Raw genomic sequence first — 22,267 nt, 5'->3', positions numbered from 1 at the left:
CTGGAGTCAGTTACTACTCAGTTTTTAGATATTCTCCTATGTCTGCAGTTTCTTAAAAACAACCAGCTCAAGAGAAGACATGTGCCAAAGAGACATTTTAGAGTCAGAATTCTGCTCCCCTTCATTGCCTACTACTATAGCAGATCCAGAAATCCATTTTAACTCCTGAAAAACCCAAAGGAATTATTTTCATAGGACCGTGTGTCAAATTTGTCACTTAAAAAAAATAATACAATTGTATGAGTCATAATTTAACCCCTTTTAGTTGAGTTTCCTTATTTTACAAGGGTATATATGAAATTCAGAATGGCTTTAAAAGATAGTAAAAACATGAAAACAATATTTGTACATAGTAGAAATGAAACATATGGGTAGATTTGTTTTTTTAAAAAAATTACTAACATTTCAACCCTTATGGGGTAAATTGTGTCTCCCTTCTCCAGGGGATCTTCCCAACCCAGGGATCGAGCCCAGGTCTCCTGCATTGCAGGCAGATTCTTTAGCATCTGAGCCACCAGGAAGCCCAATTGTGTCTCCTCCCCCAACCAAATTCTTATGTCAAAGTCCTAATCTCCTGTATCTCAGAATATGACTATATTTGAAGATGAAGGTCTTTAAAGAGTTAAGTTAAAATGAGGTTATTAGGGTTTAAGTCACCCAATCTGTGTACATTGTTATGACAGCTCTGGCAAAGTAATACACAAACTTCAAAAAGTCAGGTGTTTTATTTCAGTTTTGAAAGAAGCCATCTTTTTGGTAAATTAAATTCTCAATACTGGACTTGAGATGATCTATTAGCACCCAAACCAAATGCTTTTAACAATTCCCTAGACTTTCATTTTCAAATATAGGTTGAAACTTTCCTTTCTATTTTTGGAGATGTAAAGTCAATTTGGGAGAAGGAAATGGCAACCCACTCCAGTATTCTTACCTAGAGAATCCCATGGACAGAGGAGCCTGGTGGGCTGCTGTCCATAGGGTCGCACAGAGTCAGACAGGACTGAAATGACTTAGCATGCCTGCATGCATTGGAGAAGGAAATGGCAACCCACTAAAGTATTCTTGCCTGGAGAATCCCAGGGTCAGAGGAGCCTGGTGGGATGCTGTCTTTGGGGTCGCACAGAGTTGGACATGACGAAATGACTTAGCAGCAGCAGCAACAAAGTCAATTTGACAACAATTTTTAGAGAGTGTACCTTGAATAACACTTTCATATGTGCTATGAACTTTCCTTCATCAAATTCTTTAGAAGTAGTATCTATGTTGTTCCCCATTTTAAATTTAAATACAAATAATCTTTACTAGTTCTTATGATTAAACATAGATTCACAGTAGGCAGTTAACAAACTTTAAACATTTTAAACATACCGGACCTAAAAAAGGTATTTCTCCATTGTTGCATATGAAATTTTCATGAGTTGTACCCAATCTTTAAAAAAAAAAAAAATGCCAGTTTCCAGGATTGAACTCTTAAATTTAAGATGTTTGCTACACTTCTTCATAACATATTATATTTTAATCAAAAGTGTAAGTTGATTTAATAGCTAATTCAGCAGTATTTAGTGTAGGTAATTGCATTTTTAGCTCAAGTAATTTTATTAAATAGCTATTACGATTAATAATAATGAGATGATGATGATAAGCTGTTTAGAACTTACTATTTGCTAAGAATTGTCATATATGATCATATTTAATACTTATAACTTAGAAGATAGCTGTTACTATTCCCATTTTACAGATGAGGAAAGTAAAGTTAAAATAGATTAATATCTCATGGGGTAAAGCAGTCAGAGCTAGATGTGAGATCTAGACCAGGCTCAAAATTCAATTTCCTACAGACTGAAGTCCTTCTTACTAATATTTTTATATCATCACTGTCAAAATCATTTTTAAAGTTGTAATAGTTTATTTTCATAAAATAATTAAAAAAAATACAGTCCCTTTAAATTCACTCCACCTTGGAATCTAACATGCTAAAATATCTTAAAGTATATTTATGAAAACTGTACTATTTGGGGCAGTGATTAAAAGATCATTGAGAGAAACTGAAGAGATTATAAAAGGGTGTTATTCCTGATTTGCTTGTAAAATTTTTTACTAAATGGACAATATGATTTGGTGATAGAGTGATTTAGAAAAAGTAAAAATGTTCATGTATTCCTGAACGTGGTATTTTTTGTCACATTATCCAGCTCTCCAGTAAAGTATTTGCATTGAGAGGGAACAATAGAATTTGTTTCCCAGAGATCTACAGTAGTCTGGTGCAAACTCATATACGTTTACTCCAGGTTGAGTAAGCTCTATTAAGACCTATAAAGGTTTCTTCCTTGACTCCTTCTTTCTTGACCCCAGTTCTTTGTTCATTTTCCATATATGTGTATGTGTGTGTGTGTATATATATATATATATATGTATATATATATATATATATGTATATATGTAATTCTTCTTCCCCATATGGCTTGTGGAATAGTGAGATGGGTACAAAATAGCAAACTTGAATCCCAGTTTAAACCAGGAAATGTTTACCTCTTAAACCTCTGTGTGTTAAGTTTTCAGAGCCTCCATTTCCTTTTCTGGGAAGATAATTATTGGCTCTACTTACTTCATGTGTTTTTGAGATTTATTAAAAATTTTTAATAAATGGTGAAATGTACTGTAAAGGAGTAAAATTTGCCACTCCAAAAAGTTTCTTTGACATATGGGTTATTTTGAGCTAAAAACAAGTAAGGTCCCCCAAACTCAGGAAGAAACTTTGACCATCTCCCAGCTACCTAAAAGAATGAAGATAGAAGACCTGTCCCAGGAAGGAACCTATTATTTTAGGTAATGAGTATGAACTAGGTGTGTCGACAGGGAGGACTCTAGCAAAGTCTGTTAAAATTTCTGTCTGTCGAATTGTTTCTCTAGGGCCCAGCAGACATTTGTTTACCACGCTTTTGCTTTTCCATTTCCTTATTGATTGCTTTCCTCCTTAAACCAGTAGGCTTCTACCCACCCCCAACATCCTCTTTTCTTCTTTAGCTTCTTTAGTATTTAAGTTGAGGATGGTATTTTGGCATTTCAGTGAGCTACTCAGGTTTCCTGGGTCTTTCCTATGTACACATGTTATAAAAACTTTGATATTATCCTGTTGATCTGTCTCATGTCAAAGTAGTTCTTAGACCAACCATAAGAATAGAGGAAAATTTCTTTCTCCCCAACAGTGCTTAACATTCAATATTGATTATTTTTTAAGATTTAAATTGAAATCAACTCCTTGAAATTTTTGTACTCATGGTTTAGAATCAATTGCTCTTTCCTTTATGTCCAGACTTAATTAGATTCTGTCCTTTATTAGATTTATTTGTGCAAATGTCTTTCTTTTCAAATAATTTTTGAAATTTCTTACTATAAAAAGTTCTTGTATAAACTAGATGTTATAACTACTAAAATTATATTTTTATAAGTTATGAAAAAGCAGCCTCAGTTGATTATTTTCTATTTAGGTCATCGGTTTTTCATGTGATAATTAAATACTGAAGACTAATATTATTTTAATAATAAAGTTTCCCCATTTACCTATTTTTTAAACTTTTTGTGTAAGTTGTTTTTCTCTGAAAATATTTTTTTTTCACAGTGAGTAGTGAAGGGGGAGCAAAATATATAACCCCAAAGTATTTGCCTCTTTGGCACATTGATTATTTTAGGCTGACTATTTTTAAGAAACTCCAGACATAGGAAAAGCTCTGAAAGTTGAGTGGAAGTTATCCTTTGGTAAGAAACATTTACATTTATAAGGGAAATCTCCATTTGTAAGGGAGTATACCTTGCTGTACCAGGAAGATATAACCACATCTCTAAAACTGTTATCAGTGGAGAAGGCACAGACCTGAATCTGCTTAACCAGACCCTTGTTTACTGTGTTTTTCCTGGGAACCTCCTATAAAAGACTCCCACCTCCCCAAATCTTGTTTTGTCTTTAGATGAAAATGGTATGTAAGGTGATGGCTTAAGGGAATTAAACCATTTTGGGGAGTTACTCATTTTTCCTGGATATCTCCCAAGTATAGAGGAGTTATGCAAATTATTAAATTTTTGTTTTTCTCTTTTTAATCTGTCTTATATCAATTTCATTCTTAGACCAGCCAAAGAACCTAGAATGGTAGAAAGAAATGTTTTCCTTCCCAACAGCAGATTATAAAACCAAAGCATTTATGGTCTCACAGAACTCTGCAAAGCTTATTAGTATAGTTAGTGCTATATCACATTGTGTAAAATTTTAACTTCTTTTACCATCTGTCCTTTATTTAAAAGATGTATTATTGCATTTTAGAATGTATTTATCTATACCACCTTAGAATTATTTAGAAATTAAGTACTTTACATTTTTATTTTGTCCTTATAAGTTAGAAATAATAAAAATACAGTAGATTCTGGTTTGGGGCTTTTAAAAAAATAAATAAAACTGTTTTGTTTAGGTCATTGAATTGGAAAATCGGCTAAAATCTTTTGAGAAAAGGTCAAGAAAATTAAAAGAAGGGAATAAAAATTTAATAAAAGAAAATGATTTCCTGAAATCCCTTGTAAAAGAGCTGCAAGAAGATGCACAGACTAGAGAAAAAGAGCTGGAACAGTTAAAAAAGGGAAGTAAGGGTGCAGAGAAAGACAAAGCTAAACTTGAGGCAAAGATCAGTGAGCTGGAGATAGAAGTCGTTTCCCTGAGGAGACAAGTGGCGGAAGCTAACGAGCTGAGAAATGAAAATGAAGAGCTGATGAATTCAATGGAGAAATTACAGCATTCAGCGGACAAAGCTAAATCTGAGATGGCCACCACGGAAGCGCGATCTGGATCTGGGCAATCTGATTATAAGACAACCACTACCAAGGTTAAATTTAAAACAGCCAAGAAAAAGTGCTCTGTGGGTCGTTACCACACTGTTCTCAATCACTCCATCAAGGTCATGAGCAATGTGTTTGAGAACCTCAGCAAGGACGACTGGGAGGACATGAGTGAAAGCAGGTAAAGCTCTCATTAACTTAGGTCTGTGGTGGGGACACTGTGCATATGTAAAGCACCAGCAAATGGAGATTGAATTTCAACTACTGTCGATTTGGTATTCAGAAAAAATACTGTCAGATCCTTTGAAATATCTTGGGAGGTCTTGTTCTGAGCTTATTGACTGAAATTTGCATGCAAAATTAGCCACAACTGCATGAGTATTTGAATAGGTGCCAGGAAACCCAAAAGAAGGCAATGCTTGATTTCTTCCAGTGATGCTATTTTCATGCAGTCATGAGGCTTGAAATTGACAGTTTGGCAGGTTGATTTAATTTGCTGGCCCTTTGCATATTCACCACTGACAGCTAAGGATTCCCAGGCAAGCCTACTAAGTCGGTTTAGTTATCTTGTGACATGGCAACCTGGGAGGAGAAACACTTTTTCCCCTTAATTTAGTTAGATAAATTTTGAATGACCCATTTCAGCTTGTTACCAGATGTCTACAAGCTGTTTAACATCCTTTAAATTAAGAACCATCTTCACTAATTATTTCATGTATGTATTATGCAAAGTCATTGTACTAACTTTAATTGAATGGTGGCTAAAATTCGTACTTTAAAGTTAAAACTCTACAGATTGCTAGTTCTAAGTTATATAACCCCTAGTGAATAGCAGCAAGGGAATACTAAAAATCTATAATATTTCTTTCCTTTACCCCTGGCTATCCATTCACAGACACACTTGAAGCACGTCAGTAAAACCACAAAGGTAAATGGATGATAAAACACCTCTTTTTATACCTAAATAATAGGGACATTTCGTGTTGCCAGAATTGCTAACAGACACATGGAACAATTTTCTGTAATTCTGTCTTGTTTTATAGCAGCATATATTTCCTTTTATTTTCCTAAGTTTTTTTTTTTAATCTGCAGTCGTGGTCTGTTTTAGATTTGAGATGTTTCTGGATAGTTTTCTTAGACATAGAAGTGAAACATTTTAAGATGCAGTTCTCAAACTTGTTTGCATATTAGAATCACCTGGGGATCTTATGAAAATTCCAAAGCTCAGGCCACATCCCAGAACAATTAAATCATAACTCCTGGAGCGAGATACGAGCTTCAGTAGTTTTTGAGTCTCTGCATCTGATTCCAATATGCAGATAAGTTTGGGAACCAGTGTTTTAAATGAACATTGGTCATGCCTCTGGTCTTTATGCAGGTGAAAAACTCAGAAGCAAATTTACAACAGTAGTAAGAAAGACCAAATCTGCATTCCTGCTTCTTTGTTACCTCTTCTAAGGTTTTCCTCCATGTTTTCAAAAGCAATGAGAGATAAAATCCTACTTGGCTTAAAACCCACTAAGTGTTTATCAGTGTCTTCCAGGAAATTCTGGTTTCATCTACTAATTATATCTCATAAGTTGGTACTACCACACTTTTCATAATATAGTGGTATATATTACATATTTACTCATGTGTATGTATATGTGAATAAATACATGAAAGTTAAGAAATACACTCAGTTCAATTTTGTCTTAATGCATGGCAGAAGGTCATATATTTTGGCAGATGTATCACCATATCTATTAAAACATAGGGATTGTCATTTTAAGTTATTTAGCAGTGAAACTCAGTTTTATACTGTGAGGATTATGTTATATTTCCTGCCTGACAGAACAATCCTAGGAATCACTCAAATGCAAAGAATTCTCAAACTATTAGAAATCCTAAATGAAGCTTCAGGATTTCAGAATATTCTATTGGATTGGCCAAAAACTTCATCCAGATTTTTCCATAATGTTTGTCTTATGGAAAATTTGAACAAACTTCCTGGCCAACCCAAATATTTCTTTTAGATTTTCATAGTCTGAAATGTAAAAAGTTTACTTGAATAGTGAGGAAAATAGAGCTTGGTCCTTTATATATTTGTATGATACTATATCATCATTACCTTATTAATATTTATTTCCCATGTTGTATAGCATTACAAAAGCATGATGTCAAATAATGAAAAAAAAAATACAATTTAGTAACAAGTGTGGGGAACAAGCACAGATTAGGGGAGTCCAGTGCCTAACAAGCTGTGGAGGACTCTTCAAGAGATTTGAGGCAAGAGGGAGTTTTAAAGCACGTTAGAAGAGGCCAGGGCTTCTCTGGTGGCTCAGTGGTAAAGAATCTGCTTGCAATAAAGGGGACATGGGTTTGATCCTTGTGTCAGGAAGATCCCCTGGAGAAGAAAATGGCAGTCCACGCCAGTATTCTTTCCTGGGAAATCCCATGGATAGAGGAGCCTGGTGGGCTAGAGTCCATGAGATGGCAAAAGAGTTGGACACAACTTAGCGGCTAAACAGCAACGGTAAGAAGAGGCCAAGCAGAAACAGAACATGACTGATTAAGAGATCACGGATTTCCTTTTAAGGCTAGTGGGTTCTATTTTCTAGGGTAAGGTAAACTAGCTGAAGCTGGTTTGGGGGATTGTGATTGGTGTATGTTAAGTTTCCTTGACAGTGATGTATTTTGCATTAATGTTTTGATGATGAATTTGGTTTTGATTACTGTTTGGGCCAGGCCACTGGGGCAACTTGCTTTTTATGAGTCCCAATATACGAATTACCTTTATCTTTATGGGTAATAATCAGCAGGGGTTGTTAATACCTTGAAGAAGAAAAGCAGAATTTCAGCAAAACATGTTTATCAAATCTGTGGAAAAGGAGACAGTGAAAGGGCTGGAAAATACATTACAAAATAGAACCAAAATCCCCAAAGATAACAATAGACTGGGAAGATATAGTTATCCAAAAGATGATAGGGTCCTATACTTGGCTATAAAATACCAAATTTTCAGCTATACAATGGGAAAAATATGAGACTTAGTGTTTAAACTAACAAAACTTAGGAAGATTTGTTAAATCCTTTATGTCTCAGTTCATAATGCACGCTGGAAAAGCTTACACAAATTTAGTCTGCATCTATCAGGAGTCCTGTTCTTCTCATCAGTTCAGTTCAGTTCAGTCGCTCAGTCGTGTCTGACTCTTTGCGACCCCATGAATCGCAGCATGCCAGGCCTCCCTGTCCATCACCAACTCCCGGAGCTTACTCAAACTCATGTCCATCGAGTCGGTGATGCCATCCACCCATCTCATTCTCTGTCATCCCCTTCTCCTCCTGCCCCCAATCCTTCCCAGCATCAGGGTCTTTTCCAATGAGTCAACTCTTCACATGAGGTGGCCAAAGTCTTCTCATAGTACACCTGAAATATTAAAGTAAATTCTGGACATAATAGTTCATCAAAATAAGCTGGTATACTTTCAAGAGGGATCAGGATGGGAAAGCATCTCAAAAGCATTTATGTTAAGAATATTAGGTCAAGCTAGAGATGTTTTTCTTAGAGAAACCACTGTTGCTGGTGTCATATAACTATGTCCAAATAGATAATCCATGTAGAAAAGGGACTGGACTTAACATTTCTAGTCAGCATTAACACCAACACTTCTAATCTACTTCCCTTTATTTTTTTTTTACGCAAACTATTAACATACTGTTTCAAACTATTAACACACACTGTGTGTGTAAAACTTCAGCACAGTTCAGCCGCTCAATCATGTCCGACTCTTTGCGACCCCATGAATCGCAGCACGCCAGGCCTCCCTGTCCATCACCAACTCCCGGAGTTTACTCAAACTCATGTCCATCGAGTCGGTGATGCCATCCATCCATCTCATCCTCTGTCGTCCCCTTCTCCTCCTGCCCTCAATCTTTCCCAGCATCAGGGTCTTTTCCAGTAAGTTGACTCTTTGCATGAGGTGGCCAAAGCATTGGAGTTTCAGCTTCAGCATCAGTCCTTCCAGTGAACACCCAGGACTGATCTGCTTTAGGATGGACTGGTTGGATCTCTTTGCAGTCCAAGGGACTCTCAAGAGTCTTCAACACCACAGTTCAAAAGCATCAATTCTTCAGCACTCAGCTTTCTTCACAGTCCAACTCTCACATCCATACACGACCACCGGAAAAATCATAGCCTTGACTAGACAGACCTTTGTTGGCAAAGTAATGTCTCTGCTTTTTAATATGCTGTCTAGGTTGGTCATAACTTTCCTTCCAAGGAGTAAGCGTCTTTTAATTTCAAGGCTGCAGACACCATCTGCAGTGTTTTGGAGCCCCAAAAAATAGTCTAACACTGTTTCCACTGTTTCCGCTTCTATTTCCCATGAAGTGATGGGACCAGATGTCATGATCTTAGTTTTCTGAATGTTGAGCTTTAAGCCAACTTTTTCACTCTCCTCTTTCACTTTCATCAAGAGGCTTTTTAGTTCCTCTTCACTTTCTGCCATAAGGGTGGTATCATCTGCATATCTGAGGTTATTGATATTTCTCCCGGAAATCTTGATTCCAGCTTGTGCTTCTTCCAGCCCAGGGTTTCTCATGATGTACTCTGCATATAAGGTAAATAAGCAGGATGACAATATACAGCCTTGACGTACTCCTTTTCCTATTTGGAACCAGTCTGTTGTTCCATGTCCAGTTCTAACTGGTGCTTCCTGACCTGCATATAGGTTTCTCAAGAGGCAAGTCAGATGGTCTGGTATTCCCATCTCTTTCAGAATTTTCCAGAGTTTATTGTGATCCACACAGTCAAAGGCTTTGGCATAATCAATAAAGCAGAAATACATGTTTTTCTGGAACTCTCCTACTTTTTCGATGATCCAGCAGGTATTGGCAATTTGATCTTTGGTTCCTCTGCCTTTTCTAAAACCAGCTTGAACATCTGGAAATTCACGGTTCACGTATTGCTGAAGATCTGACAGAATGTGGTCCACTGGAGAAGGGAATGGCAAACCACTTCAGTATTTTTGCCTTGAGAACCCCATGAACAGAACAGCATAAACAGTGTAAAACTTAGTCCTCTTATTTCTTACTTGTATCCCCACCCCACTAGGATGAAAGCTACCCAAGGACAAGGATTTTCTTAAGTATTTTATTAAATGATGACTACTCATAAGAGCTGGAACTAAAATCAATGGGTGAATGGCTCAGAGATTCAAATATTGTCCTACACTAAGAGAAAACTTTCCTTTCTGTTAGAAATATTAAAACTTTCTACCCTGGGTCAGAAAGTAGTGAGTGTTCTAACCTTGAACATGTCAAAACATGTACTTCCTGAGTTTTACACTTAAGAGAAATACTATAGAAGTGATGCTGGCAAGCATGTGATATTAGATAATCTAACTTCTTGATGAGATTTTATAATTTAGTAAAATCTATTCACACAAATTTTCTCTCAATATATTTAGACTAACTTTCTTAACAATGAGAACTAGTAAATGTTCAAATTAAATTTACAGCTATATATATATATATATATATATATATATATATATATAAAACCTGTGTTATTATTTAGTCTTGAACTTAAAAGTGGTACATTAAACAACTCTTCTTCTTGGGTTTTATATCTCCCCTTTTTTCCAAAATCAGTGATTCTGAAACACAGAACTTACGAAATTTGGGAACAATTATTGTAGAAACATCCCAGAAAATAAGTCCAACAGAAGACAGACGAGACCAGAAAGAAAGTGACCAAACAGAGGACAGCCAAATGCAAGGAAAAGAAATAGTACAGATATATCCAAATGTAGATGACAAGACCCCAAAGGTATGTAACAGTTTTGATTAATTATAGACTTTTTAATTTCATCTCATGTGTCATAACTTAAATCAATTTTTGTTGCCAGTGATTTAATTTGAATCCTTAAAAATTGTTTTCTTTGTGATATGCAGTGAAAATACTCGCTTTTAAATAATTTTCAAGTACTAATTTGTTAAAAAATCTTTTGCATAGATAAAAATGTAAGTAGATATAATTTTCCTAAATGTAAATCCAAGTATCTCAGCCAGAAATAAATGTGATAATAAGTTCATTACTGTTTTCAGGTACATAAAATATATGAAGAGAAGAAACTTCTGTTTTTATATTAGCTTTCATAATAACAAATTTAGTCTGACTAAATCTTTAAATTTCTGATTTCTACCTAATGTAAATACATTAGGCAATGTATATACATGTACAAATAAATACATACTCCCCAATGTATTTATTTTATTTTTCTGATTTATTTTTTATTTCACGCTAATGTATTTTATTCCCCAGTATATTTTAAGTCTTAAAATATTAATGTTCCAAGACAACTTATTCAGTAATTCTTATTACTGAATATATCATGTCATTAAAGGTTTACTATTTGGCATAGATCAGTGAAAAACTGAGAAAAGATAATTTTATCTTGTTTTTTAAAGAAAATTAGCTTTGAATTAACCTGTAAGGTTCTTTAAAAACCTTGTCTAAAAACTATTTATTTTTTGAGATCTTGCCAGAACTTTGGAGCAAAAAGCTCAGGAATGACTAAAGTTTATCTTAGTTACTAGCATAATAAAGTTTAGATGAAAAATTATATGCTAAGTACCTGCTGATTGAGTGTTTGGTTGATAAAATAGTTTTTAAAGAAATCTATTTTGCTACACATTATTTGGTTGGAATTTTTGTGTCGCTGAAGTTGATTATGTACAGCTTAATGAATTTATAAATAAAAGAAACTCATAATTCTACTCATAAAATAAGAGAATGAAGTATAAACTACTTTGCATAGATCTGTGTACATTGCTGGGAGTCAGAAAATTATAGTTGGTCAAATTGTACCAATTGTATTTGGCAAATATTAGAACTTCTCACTTATTCAAAGGTAGCCATTATCTTAATTTTAGTCACTCCCCTTCTTTTCTTTATTATTTTATTTCTCCTAACATGGTTAATTTTGCCTGTTTTTTAATTTTATGGAATCTATATTTTATTTTGTCTCTGGCCTTTTTGTTCAATATTATGGGGAATATGTTCATTTTTATTGTTGTATATTATTTTAGTATTGGACTATATCACAGTTTATATACCCATTCTACTGCTGAATTTTGGGTTGCTTCAGTTTGGATTTCTTGTAAATGATGTTGTAATGAATATTCTTGTAAATACAAGTATGGGCATTTCTACAATGAAATGCCTAGGGGTAGGATTACTGCACCATAGAATATGTGTTTCTAAGATTTTAGGTGATACTGTTTTCCAAAGTGCGGTACCAATTTGTTGCATCCCCTAGCAGACTGTGAACATTTTTACTGCTTATCAACATGTGTTATGTTAGTCCTTCTTACCTCAGCCACTTTTGTTTGTATATTGAGGTATATTATTGTGAGTTTAATTTATGTTCTATGATTACTAATAAGGCGTTGAATACTACTTCTTATAATTATTATTCATTTGGAGTTCTTCAGTGAATTGCTTCCTTAAGTGCTTCCTGCTTTACAAATGAATTGTCTGTCTTTTCCTTATTCATCTGGAGGAGTTCTTATGTATGCTACATGTGAGTCTTCTGTTGATTATGTTCTTGCCCCACGCCATCCTGTGCCCTTTCACTCTTTTTAGTGGAATCTTTTGGGGGAATAAAACATCATAATTCTAACGTGGTCAAATTTAATAATTTTTTCCTCTATGAATAATACTTTTTTATGCTCTCTATAAATTTTTTACCTACTTCGACTTTGTATTTTTATACTACCTTACTTGTTGCCTTTTTCTGTACTGTCTGATTTACTGTTTTGATTTTGACCTGTATGTCTGGCATTGATTTTTACATGTGATGAATGATAGGGATTAAGTTTTACACTTTGCCCCACTCTGTGCAGTAGTACCACCTTTGTTGTAAATCAGGTGTGCATATACATATGGGTATGTAACTGGGTATTTTTCTTCTGTTCCATAAGTATATTCATCTATATCATACTGTCTCATCACTGTTATTTTATAGTAGTCTTAATTGATAATAGAACAAGTCTTCCATCTTGTTTTCCTTCAAGAGTTCCTTCAGTATTCTTGGTCCTTTGTTCTTTGGAATCAGCTTCTCACAAACACACCTTTGGGATTTTGATAGGGACTCTATCAAAATAAATTAATAATGAAATGGTGAGAAGATTCTGAAAAGTAGAGAGGAGACACACCAAGTAGGGATCTCAGAATTGGAGGAACAACGTGGTTGGTGAGGTCTCTGGGTTTTCATTTTGCCTCATATATCCTGGCCTGGATGCTGAAGAAATATGCAACTTGGAAAGGCCAGTTGGTCAGAAGATAAAAGCTCCCTATAAAACCCTGTTCTCTCTAGTCAAAGGAACAGGAAATGGACAGCCCAATAAAACAGAAAATTTTTACATAACTGCCCTACCCTAGCCAAACACCGTGGAAATAATTGCAACCCTACCTCTACTCTCAACCAGTAAAGACCTAGTGAGGAACATACACTTTCATTCTCACCTAGCTGTAAGAAAACATGCCTTCTCCTCCTTTCAGGGCCCATTGAAGAAGCACTGGTAATGACTCTTCCCTTCATGCCATTAGAGGCCATGTAGGGAGTTGGACATCCATCTGTATCCAGCGATGAAGAGATGGCCCTTTCCTTTCCTAACAGTGTTTCTCTCAGTTTCAGAGGTCAAGTGCGGAGATGGGGACTTTCATAACCTCCCATATCTATAAAGCCTCCCGTACCCTCTCCACTGTGTCAAGAGAGGCCAAGTGAGGAACGGAAACAAGGTCATTCTCCAATTCCCAACCAAGGTGGTATCAGCAGAGGTCTTTGGGGAGCCTGAGCTTTCACCCGCAGTGATATTAATGAGGTGCCCCTTACCAACCAGGATGTCATCAGAGACTGGACTTCCATCCCCAGCTGGGCAGTAATGAGGAATACAACACCTAAAATGTCCAGAATATAATTCAATATCATTCATCATACCTAGCTACCTGAAACACCTCAACTTGTATGAAAAAAAGACAGCAAGAGAAGCGAACAGCAAGATGACACAGCCATTCAAACTATATAATAGTTTAAAGTAGCTGTCATTAAAAATGCTTCAAGAAGCATTTACAAACAGACTTGAAACAAATGAAAAACTAGGACATCTCAAGAATGAAGTAGAAATTCTCATCAAAGAAGTAGAAGATATTAAAATAGAACCAAATGGAAATTTTAGCGAAAAAATAACTGCCCTGTGTTTGCACCACAAAGGATGTCATCAGTGCCCACCACTCAATTTGATGTCAGGACTGGTGATACCAAGCACCCCCCAGGAGGGAAAGAAAGGTTTAACACTTATATAATGGAATAGAGAACCTAGAAATGGATTTACAAGTATGAAAAATAACTGATTTTTGAAAAAGGTGCAAAACAGTTCAGTAGAGGAGACAAATAGTGCTGGGAAAAAGGGAGCTTTCCTAGGCAAAAAGATGAACCTAAACCTCACACTTTATACAAAAATTAGCTTGAAATAAATCACAGATAGTAATGTAAAGCAAATTCTAAGACTTTAAGAAGGAACCATTAGAGAAAATCTTAATAGGGTTTAGACATAGAGCTTGTGGAAGACTTTTTAGACATGTTATCAAAAACACGGTCCCTAAAAGAAAACACCAGTAAATTAAACTGCATCAAGATTAAGAACTTTGCCTTTGTGAAAGACCCTCTGAAGAGGGTTTAAAAAACAAACAAACAAAAAACACGATACAGACCAGGAGGAAGTATTTATAAAACCATATATGTGACAAAAGACTGATATCTTGAATATATAAGGATTTTTGTTGAGGCTTAACAGTACAAAAATAGTTCAATTAGAAAACAGGCAAAAGACATGAACAGATATTTCACAGAAACGAATAAATGGATAGCAAATAAGCACATATAAAGATGTTCAATATCATTAACCATTAGGGAAATGCAGATTGAGACCCTGATGACATGCATATCTATTAGAACAGCTAAAATTAAAAAATACCAGTGCTGACAAGGGTGCAGAGAAATTGGATCTTTCATATAGTACTAGTGTGAGTATAAAGTGGTACAGCATTCTGGGGAGCAGTTGGTAGTTTCTTTTAAAGAAACTATATGCTTCCCTTGCAACCCAGCCATCTCACTCTTGGACGTTTATCTCATAGATTAAGTTTATGTTTAGCCCAGACAGTTACATCTGTACATGAATGGTCGTAACAGCTTTATTTTTAATAGCTAGAAACTGCAACAACAAAATTTTCTTCAGTAGCTGAATGGTTAATCAAACTGTGATGCATCCATACTATAGAATACTACTCAAGAATAAAGAAGATATACAGGCTTTTGCTATATGCAGTACCCTAGCTTTGTGACCTCAGATTTCTCATCTGGAGTTGGAGTCTAGACTTTCCTTTCCTCCTACATCCTGTGTTGAGATTTAAATAAATTTAAAGATCTGTATGCAGATCAGGAAGCAACAGTTAGAACTAGACATAGAATAACAGACTGGTTCCAAATTGGGAAGGGAGTATGTCAAGGCTGTATATTGTCACCCTGTTTATTTAACTTATATGTAGAGGACATCATGAGAAACGCTGGGCTGGATGAAGCACAAGCAGGAATCAAGATTGCCGGAAAAAATATCAATAACCTCAGATTTTCAGATGACACCACACTTATAGCAGAAAGCGAAGAACTAAAGAGCCTCTTGATGAAAGTGAAAGAGGAGAGTAAAGCAGTTGGTTTAAAACTCAACATTCAGAAAACTAAGATCATGGCATCCAGACCCATCACTTCATGGCAAATAGACGGGGAAACAGTGGAAATAGTGAGAAACTTTATTTTTCTGGGCTCCAAAATCACTGCAGATGGTGATTGCAGCCATGAAATTAAAAGACCCTTACTCCTTGGAAGAAAAGCTATGACCAACCTAGACAGCATATTAAAAAGTAGAGACATTACTTTGCCAACAAAGGTCTGTCTAGTCAAAGCTATGGTTTTTCTAGTAGTCACGTATGGATGTGAGAGTTGGACTATAAGGAAAGCTGAGCACCAAAGAATTGATGCTTTTGAACTGTGGTGTTGGAGAAGATGCTTGAGAGTCCCTTGGACTGCAAGGAGATCCAACCAGGCCATCCTAAAAGAAATCAGTCCTGAATATTCTTTGGAAGGACTGATGCTAAAGCTGAAACTCCAATACTTTGGCCACCTGATGCGAAGAACTGACTCATTTGAAAAAACCCTGATGCTGGGAAAGATTGAAGGTGGGAGGAGAAGGGGACGGCAGAGAATGAAATGGTTGGATGGAATCACCGACTCCATGGACATGAGTTTGAGTAAGCTCCAGGAGTTGGTGATGGTCAGGGAAGCCTGGAGTGCTGGGGATGCAGAGTCAGACACGACTGAGCGACTGAACTAAAAGATCGAAAAGGATTATCACTTTGCTTATTCCTTGTCTCTGAATTTGTTTGTTTTGGCTGCAATGCACAGCTTGTAGGATCTTAGTTTCCCAACCAGGGATCAAACCCGGGTCCCCAGCAGTGAACGCCTGGAATCCTAACAACTGGTCCACCAGGAAAATCCCTCTGAATTATTGCTTTACTTTATTTTTGGCCTCAGAATTTACCGTAACACTCTCTCATGTTTAAAACATGATTTAAGCGTGCTTACTTCAAAGTATATTTCTGGATTTCTCATGAGTAGTAACACTGGAAATGGAAGCCTCTTTTTAATTTTAGGTCCAGTCTATTTGATACCAAGTAAGGTAACTAATTGGAGAAGGAAATGGCAACACACTCCAGTATTCTTGCCTGGAAAATCCCATGGACAGAGGAGCCTTGTAGGCTATAGTCTATGGGGTCGCAAGCATCGGACACTAGTGAGCGACTAAGCATGCACACATAATAACTAATATTGGTAATTTGGTAGTTCTGATTTGGATCTTTTTACAGTGGTCAGTACATGACCAGCACATAATATTAATTGAATCTTAATGATTAAAGAATTGACACGCTAGTAAAATGATGCTTAAAATTCTCCAGGCCAGGCTTCAGCAATACGTGAGCAGTGAACTTCCAGATGTTCAAGCTGGTTTTAGAACAGACCGAGGAACCAGAGATCAAATTGCCAACATCTGCCGGATCATCGAAAAAGCAAGAGAGTTCCAGAAAAACATCTATTTCTGCTTTATTGACTATGCCAAAGCCTTTGACTGTGTGGATCACAATAAACTCTGGAAAATTCTGAAAGAGATGGGAATACCAGACCACCTGATCTGCCTCTTCAGAAACCTATATGCAGGTCAGGAAGCACCAGTTAGAACTGGACATGGAACAACAGACTGGTTCCAAATAGGAAAAGGAGTACGTCAAGGCTGTATATTGTCACCCTGCTTATTTAACTTCCATGCAGAGTACATCATGAGAAACGCTGGGCTGGAGGAAGCATAAGCTGGAATCAAGATTTCTGGGAGAAGTATCAATAACCTCAGATATGCAGATGACAATACACTTACAGCAAAAAGTGAAGAAGAATTAAAGAGCCTCTTGATGAAAGTGAAAGAGGAGAGTGAAAAAGTTGGCTTAAAGCTCAACATTCAGAAAATTAAGATCATGGCCTCTGGTCCCATCACTTCATGGCAGATAAATGGGGAAACAGTGGCTGACTTTATTTTTTTGGGCTCCAAAATCACTGCAGATGGTGATTGCAGCCATGAAATTAAAAGACACTTACTCCTTGTAAGGAAAGTTATGACCAATCTAGACAACATATTAAAAAGCAGAGACATTACTTTGCCAACAAAGGTCTGTCTAGTCAAGGCTATGGTTTTCCCGTGGTCATGTATGAATGTGAGTTGCACTATAAAGAAAGCTGAGCACCGAAGAATTGATGCTTTTGAACTGTGGTGTTGGAGAAGACTCTTGAGAGTCCCTTGGACTGCAAGGAGATCCAACCAGTCCATTCTAAAGGTGATCAGTCCTGGGTGTTCATTGAAAGGACTGATGTTGAAGCTGAAACTCCAATACTTTGGCCACCTCATGTGAAGAGCTAAGTCATTGGAAAAGACCCTGATGCTGGGAAAGTTTGAGGGCAGGGGGAGAAGGGGACGACAGGGATGAGATGGTTGGATGGCATGACCGACTCAATGGACATGGGTTTGGATGGACTCCAGGAGTTGGTCTGGACAGGAAGGCCTGGTGTGCTGTGGTTCATGGGGTCGCAAAGAGTCGGACACGACTGAGCAACTGAACTGAACTGAACTGAACTGAAATAATTAATTTAAAATCAAGCAAATAAAAAAAATCAAGCAAAAATAATAAATAAAAATACCTTGAGAAATGAAACATTTCATTTATAGGAAAGAATTTATTTTAAAGGTCGTTCCTATCTTAGATAGTAGTTTTTGGCATTTGTGTTAATAAATCAGCTTTTTACTTTAAGTACATGCTTTATATATAATTTAGTATAATGTATATGTCTGTCGATATAGAATCTATGGCTCAATGTCAGAATAACATTCAGTTAAATTTTTACTTTCCTTCAACTGAACTGGGTTTTTTGAAAAAAGTTCTTTTATTTAAAGAAATAATTCTCTGGATTGATATTGTTCCTGTTTCCCTGGAAATAAATTCTTAAACAAGATGATATACTTTATTGTTAGGATTTGTAATATTTTGAAACATATTCCTATTTAAATTTTTGTTTGGGGAAAACTTTTATAGATTGGTGAAACAGTTTGGAACAAATCAAAATGGTTTCATTTTATTTAGCCTTAGTGTATTGCAATGTCATGAGGAAAACATACAGCTTCAAAGAGAATCACATTGTTATCATCACTATTATTTTAATTTTGTTTGCCGAAATTACTTATAACTCTACAACAGAGAACAGTATTTTAGAAAAGGAGCTAGATTCCCAAAGAATGTTATAAAATATTATTGTATTTTTGTTGCTTCTACTGTTTTTACTCCTAACTTTTTAAACTGTCCTTTAGGTTAAATTTCTACTACTTTTGTGTTGATTTTTGTATTTTTATCTTCTCCCTGCTAGGTCAACTTTAGTGCACTGTTAGTTCATTTATGAGTTTTTGACATCAGTTACAGATTTTTATTGTCCAGATTTCTTTCACTATGCATAAATACATACATTTCTAAGTAAATAAATAAATAATATATATTTTGTTGGTTCACTTGAAATTATCATCAGTTATAATCTAATTTTTATGAAACTTTCAAATTTAGACTTATTTTCACAAGAATGCCAAAAAATCAGCTCTTCAAAAGAAGAATAGCAGTATTCAAAAGACTTCACATACAGCAGGTCCTACCAGAGGTAAGAATATATATGAAATTAACAGTGTCTTTTTAACTTAACAAGATCTTTATTTTTTTTTTTTTTAATAGGTGACTATTTATTTGGAATATAACAGTTTTGGAAAACTATTTCTTTAGTATGCTTCTCAAAAGATTGTCTCATCATTAACAAAACAATAGGATAAAGAAATTTAGATATGGAAAATAATTTTAATAAATATTGATATGCATTAACAATTTATTTACATTCAAAAACTTAGTCAAATTAATATGTTTATAGATTTGGCAATGAAAAAATTTGCAATTGCAAAAAAAATGACATGATAAATCCAGAGTAAAATTAACCTCACTTCAGTGCAGTCACTCAGTTGTGTCTGACTCTTTGTGTTCCCATGGACTGCAGCATGCCAGGCTTCCCTTTCCATCACCAACTTCTGGAGCTAACTCAAGCTCATGTCCCTCAAGTTGGTGATGCCATCCAACCATCTCATCCTCTGTCTTCCACTTCTCCTCCAGCCTTCAACCTTTCCCAGCATCAGGGTCTTTTCCAATAAGTCAGTTCTTTGCATCAGGTGGCCAAAGTATTGGAGCTTCAGCTTCAGCATCAGTCCTTCCAATGAATATTCAGGACTGATTTCCTTTAGGACTGATTGGTTTGATCTCCTTGCAGTACAAGGGATTCTCAAGAGTCTTCTCCAACCCCACAGTTCAAAAGCATCAATTCTTTAGCACTCAGTTTTCTTTATAGTCCAACTCTCACATCCATACATGACTACTGGTAAAACCATAGTTTTGTCTAGACAGGCCTTTGTTGGCTCTGCTTTTGAATATGTTGTCTAGGCTGGTCATAGCTTTTCTTCCAAGGAGAAAATGTCTTTTATTTTTTTTTGTTTTTTATTTTTTTAAATTTATTTATTTATTTATTTTTTCAGTGGGTTTTGTCATACATTGACATGAATCAGCAATAGATTTACATGTATTCCCCATCCCGATCCCCCCTCCCACCTCCCTCTCCACCCGATTCCTCTGGGTCTTCCCAGTGCACCAGGCTCGAGCACTTTAACAAGATCTTTAAAAAATTATTTAAAATATTGTTTTTATATAGTTAACAGAGAAAAATGGAAAAATATAACTGCCCAGAAATCAAATAGTAATGTCGTTTTATTACGAGAACGGATTGTATCCTTGCAACAGCAAAACAGTGTACTTTTGAATGCCAAAAAAGCAGCAGAACTGGCTGTTAAAGAATATAAAGAAGTCAATGAAAAGCTCCTGCATCAGCAGCAAGTGTCTGATCAACGATTTCAAACAAGCAGACAGACAATAAAGGTAAGGAAACTTCAAATTAAATTATAATAGACTGTATTATAAAAATGGATATTTTGTTTTACATGTGTTTTGAGGTTTATATTTGTGTTAGACATGCCTATGAGTTTAAAAAATTCCTAGGTACTGTTAAACTGGTTTAGTGTTTAATATCTAGATTTCTTAAATAAGTTCTTGTTAAGGAGAACTCCAAATCTTGTGACACATTACTAGAATTTCTTTTCCACTTACATTTTTTCTTTATTTTAGCATTTTAATATATTTATTCTGTTGTATCTTAGATTTTAAACAGACTCCAACTATTCATTTAGCTTATCCATTTGCCCATTCTAAAACTTTCCATTTATCACTATAAGTCACGGTATTAACTAGTAATTGCCCTAGTTCTTTGTAAATGCTTATATAAAATGTGGAACTTTAAGGTAAATATCTGTATTAATGTGTTTCTGTAATATATATGCTTTTACTCAGGTGAGTTGAGTTTTCTGCAACTTATTAGATACATTATACCTACTGTTGGTTATCATAGTTTAATCTTAAGACAAATGAAAAAGAAAAGATTATTCCTTCAATCTCTATTCTTTTCTTAAAAAATTTTATTGAGGTATTTACATTAACAATGTTGTGTTAATTTCTGCTGTACAGCAAAGAGACTCAATTATGCATGTTGTTCTTTTTCATGTTCTTTCCCATTATGGCTTATCACACGCTACTGACTGTGGCTCCTTGTTTATTCATCCTATGCATGATAGTGTGTATTTGCTATTCCTAAACCCCCAATCTTTCCCTCCTCTACCCCTCTCCACTTTAGCAACCACAGGTCTGATGTATGTGACTGTGAGTCTGTTTTGTTTCATAGATATGTTTTTTGTGTGTGATATTTTAGGTTTTGTATAAGTGATATTATATGGTATTTGACTTTCTCTTTCTAACTTACTTCATTTAGTATGATAAGCTCTAGGTTCAACCATGTTGCTGCAAATGGCGTTGTTTCATTCTTTTTAATGGCCGAGTAATATTCCATTGTGTGTGTGTGTGTTCAGTTGCTCAGTTGTGTCTGACTCTGCAACCCCATGGACTATAGCCCACCAGGCTCCTCTGTCCATGGAATTTTCCAGTCAAGAGTACTACAGTGGGTTGCCATTTCCTCCTCCAGGGGATCTTCCTGCCCTAGAGACTGAACCTGCTTTTCCTGCAGCTCCTGCATTCACAGGCTGATTCTTTACCACTTAGCCACCTGGGAACCTTTTAGATATATCTTCTTTATCTACTCATGTTAATGGACATGTAGGTTATTTCCATGTCTTGGCTATTGTGAATAGTGTTGCTTTGAAATAGGAGTGCGTATCAGTTCAGTTCAGTTCAGTCGCTCAGTCATATCCGACTCTTTGTGGCCCCAAGGACTGCAGCACGCCAGGCCTCCCTATCAATCGCCAACTCCTGGACTTTACTCAAACTCATGTCCATTGAGTCGGTGATGCCATCCAACATCTCATCATTCTCTGTCTTCCCCTTCTTCTCTGACTTTCAGTCTTTCCCAGCATCAGGGTCTTTTCAGATGAGTCTTTGCATCAGGTGGCCAAAGTATTGGAGTTTCAGCTTCAACATCAGTCCTTCCATTGAACACCCAGGACTGATTTCTTTTAGGATGGACTGGTTGAATCTCCTCGCAGTCCAAGGGACTCTCAAGCGTCTTCTCCAACACCACAGCTCAAAAGCATCAATTCTTCTGCGCTCAGCTTTCATTATAGTCCAACTCTCACATCCATACCCGACTACTGGAAAAACCAT

General features: G+C 35.9%; 1 protein-coding gene across 1 annotated transcript in view; it reads left to right on the top strand.

Moving 5' to 3' along the window:
- The window catches only part of CNTLN (centlein), a 315,816-nt gene that overhangs the window by 217,053 nt on the left and 76,496 nt on the right, over nucleotides 1-22,267 (top strand). The window contains exons 15-18 of the mRNA XM_061132229.1: nucleotides 4,461-5,002; nucleotides 10,456-10,633; nucleotides 19,079-19,169; nucleotides 20,256-20,479. Coding sequence (XP_060988212.1) covers nucleotides 4,461-5,002; nucleotides 10,456-10,633; nucleotides 19,079-19,169; nucleotides 20,256-20,479 — 1,035 coding nt within the window. The remainder of the gene's footprint in view (nucleotides 1-4,460; nucleotides 5,003-10,455; nucleotides 10,634-19,078; nucleotides 19,170-20,255; nucleotides 20,480-22,267) is intronic.

This window comes from Dama dama, chromosome 29 (genome assembly GCF_033118175.1).
Source record: "Dama dama isolate Ldn47 chromosome 29, ASM3311817v1, whole genome shotgun sequence".
NCBI lineage: Eukaryota > Metazoa > Chordata > Mammalia > Artiodactyla > Cervidae > Dama > Dama dama.
Note: the sequence above shows the minus strand (reverse complement) of the source record. Positions and strands in the feature narration are given on the sequence as shown.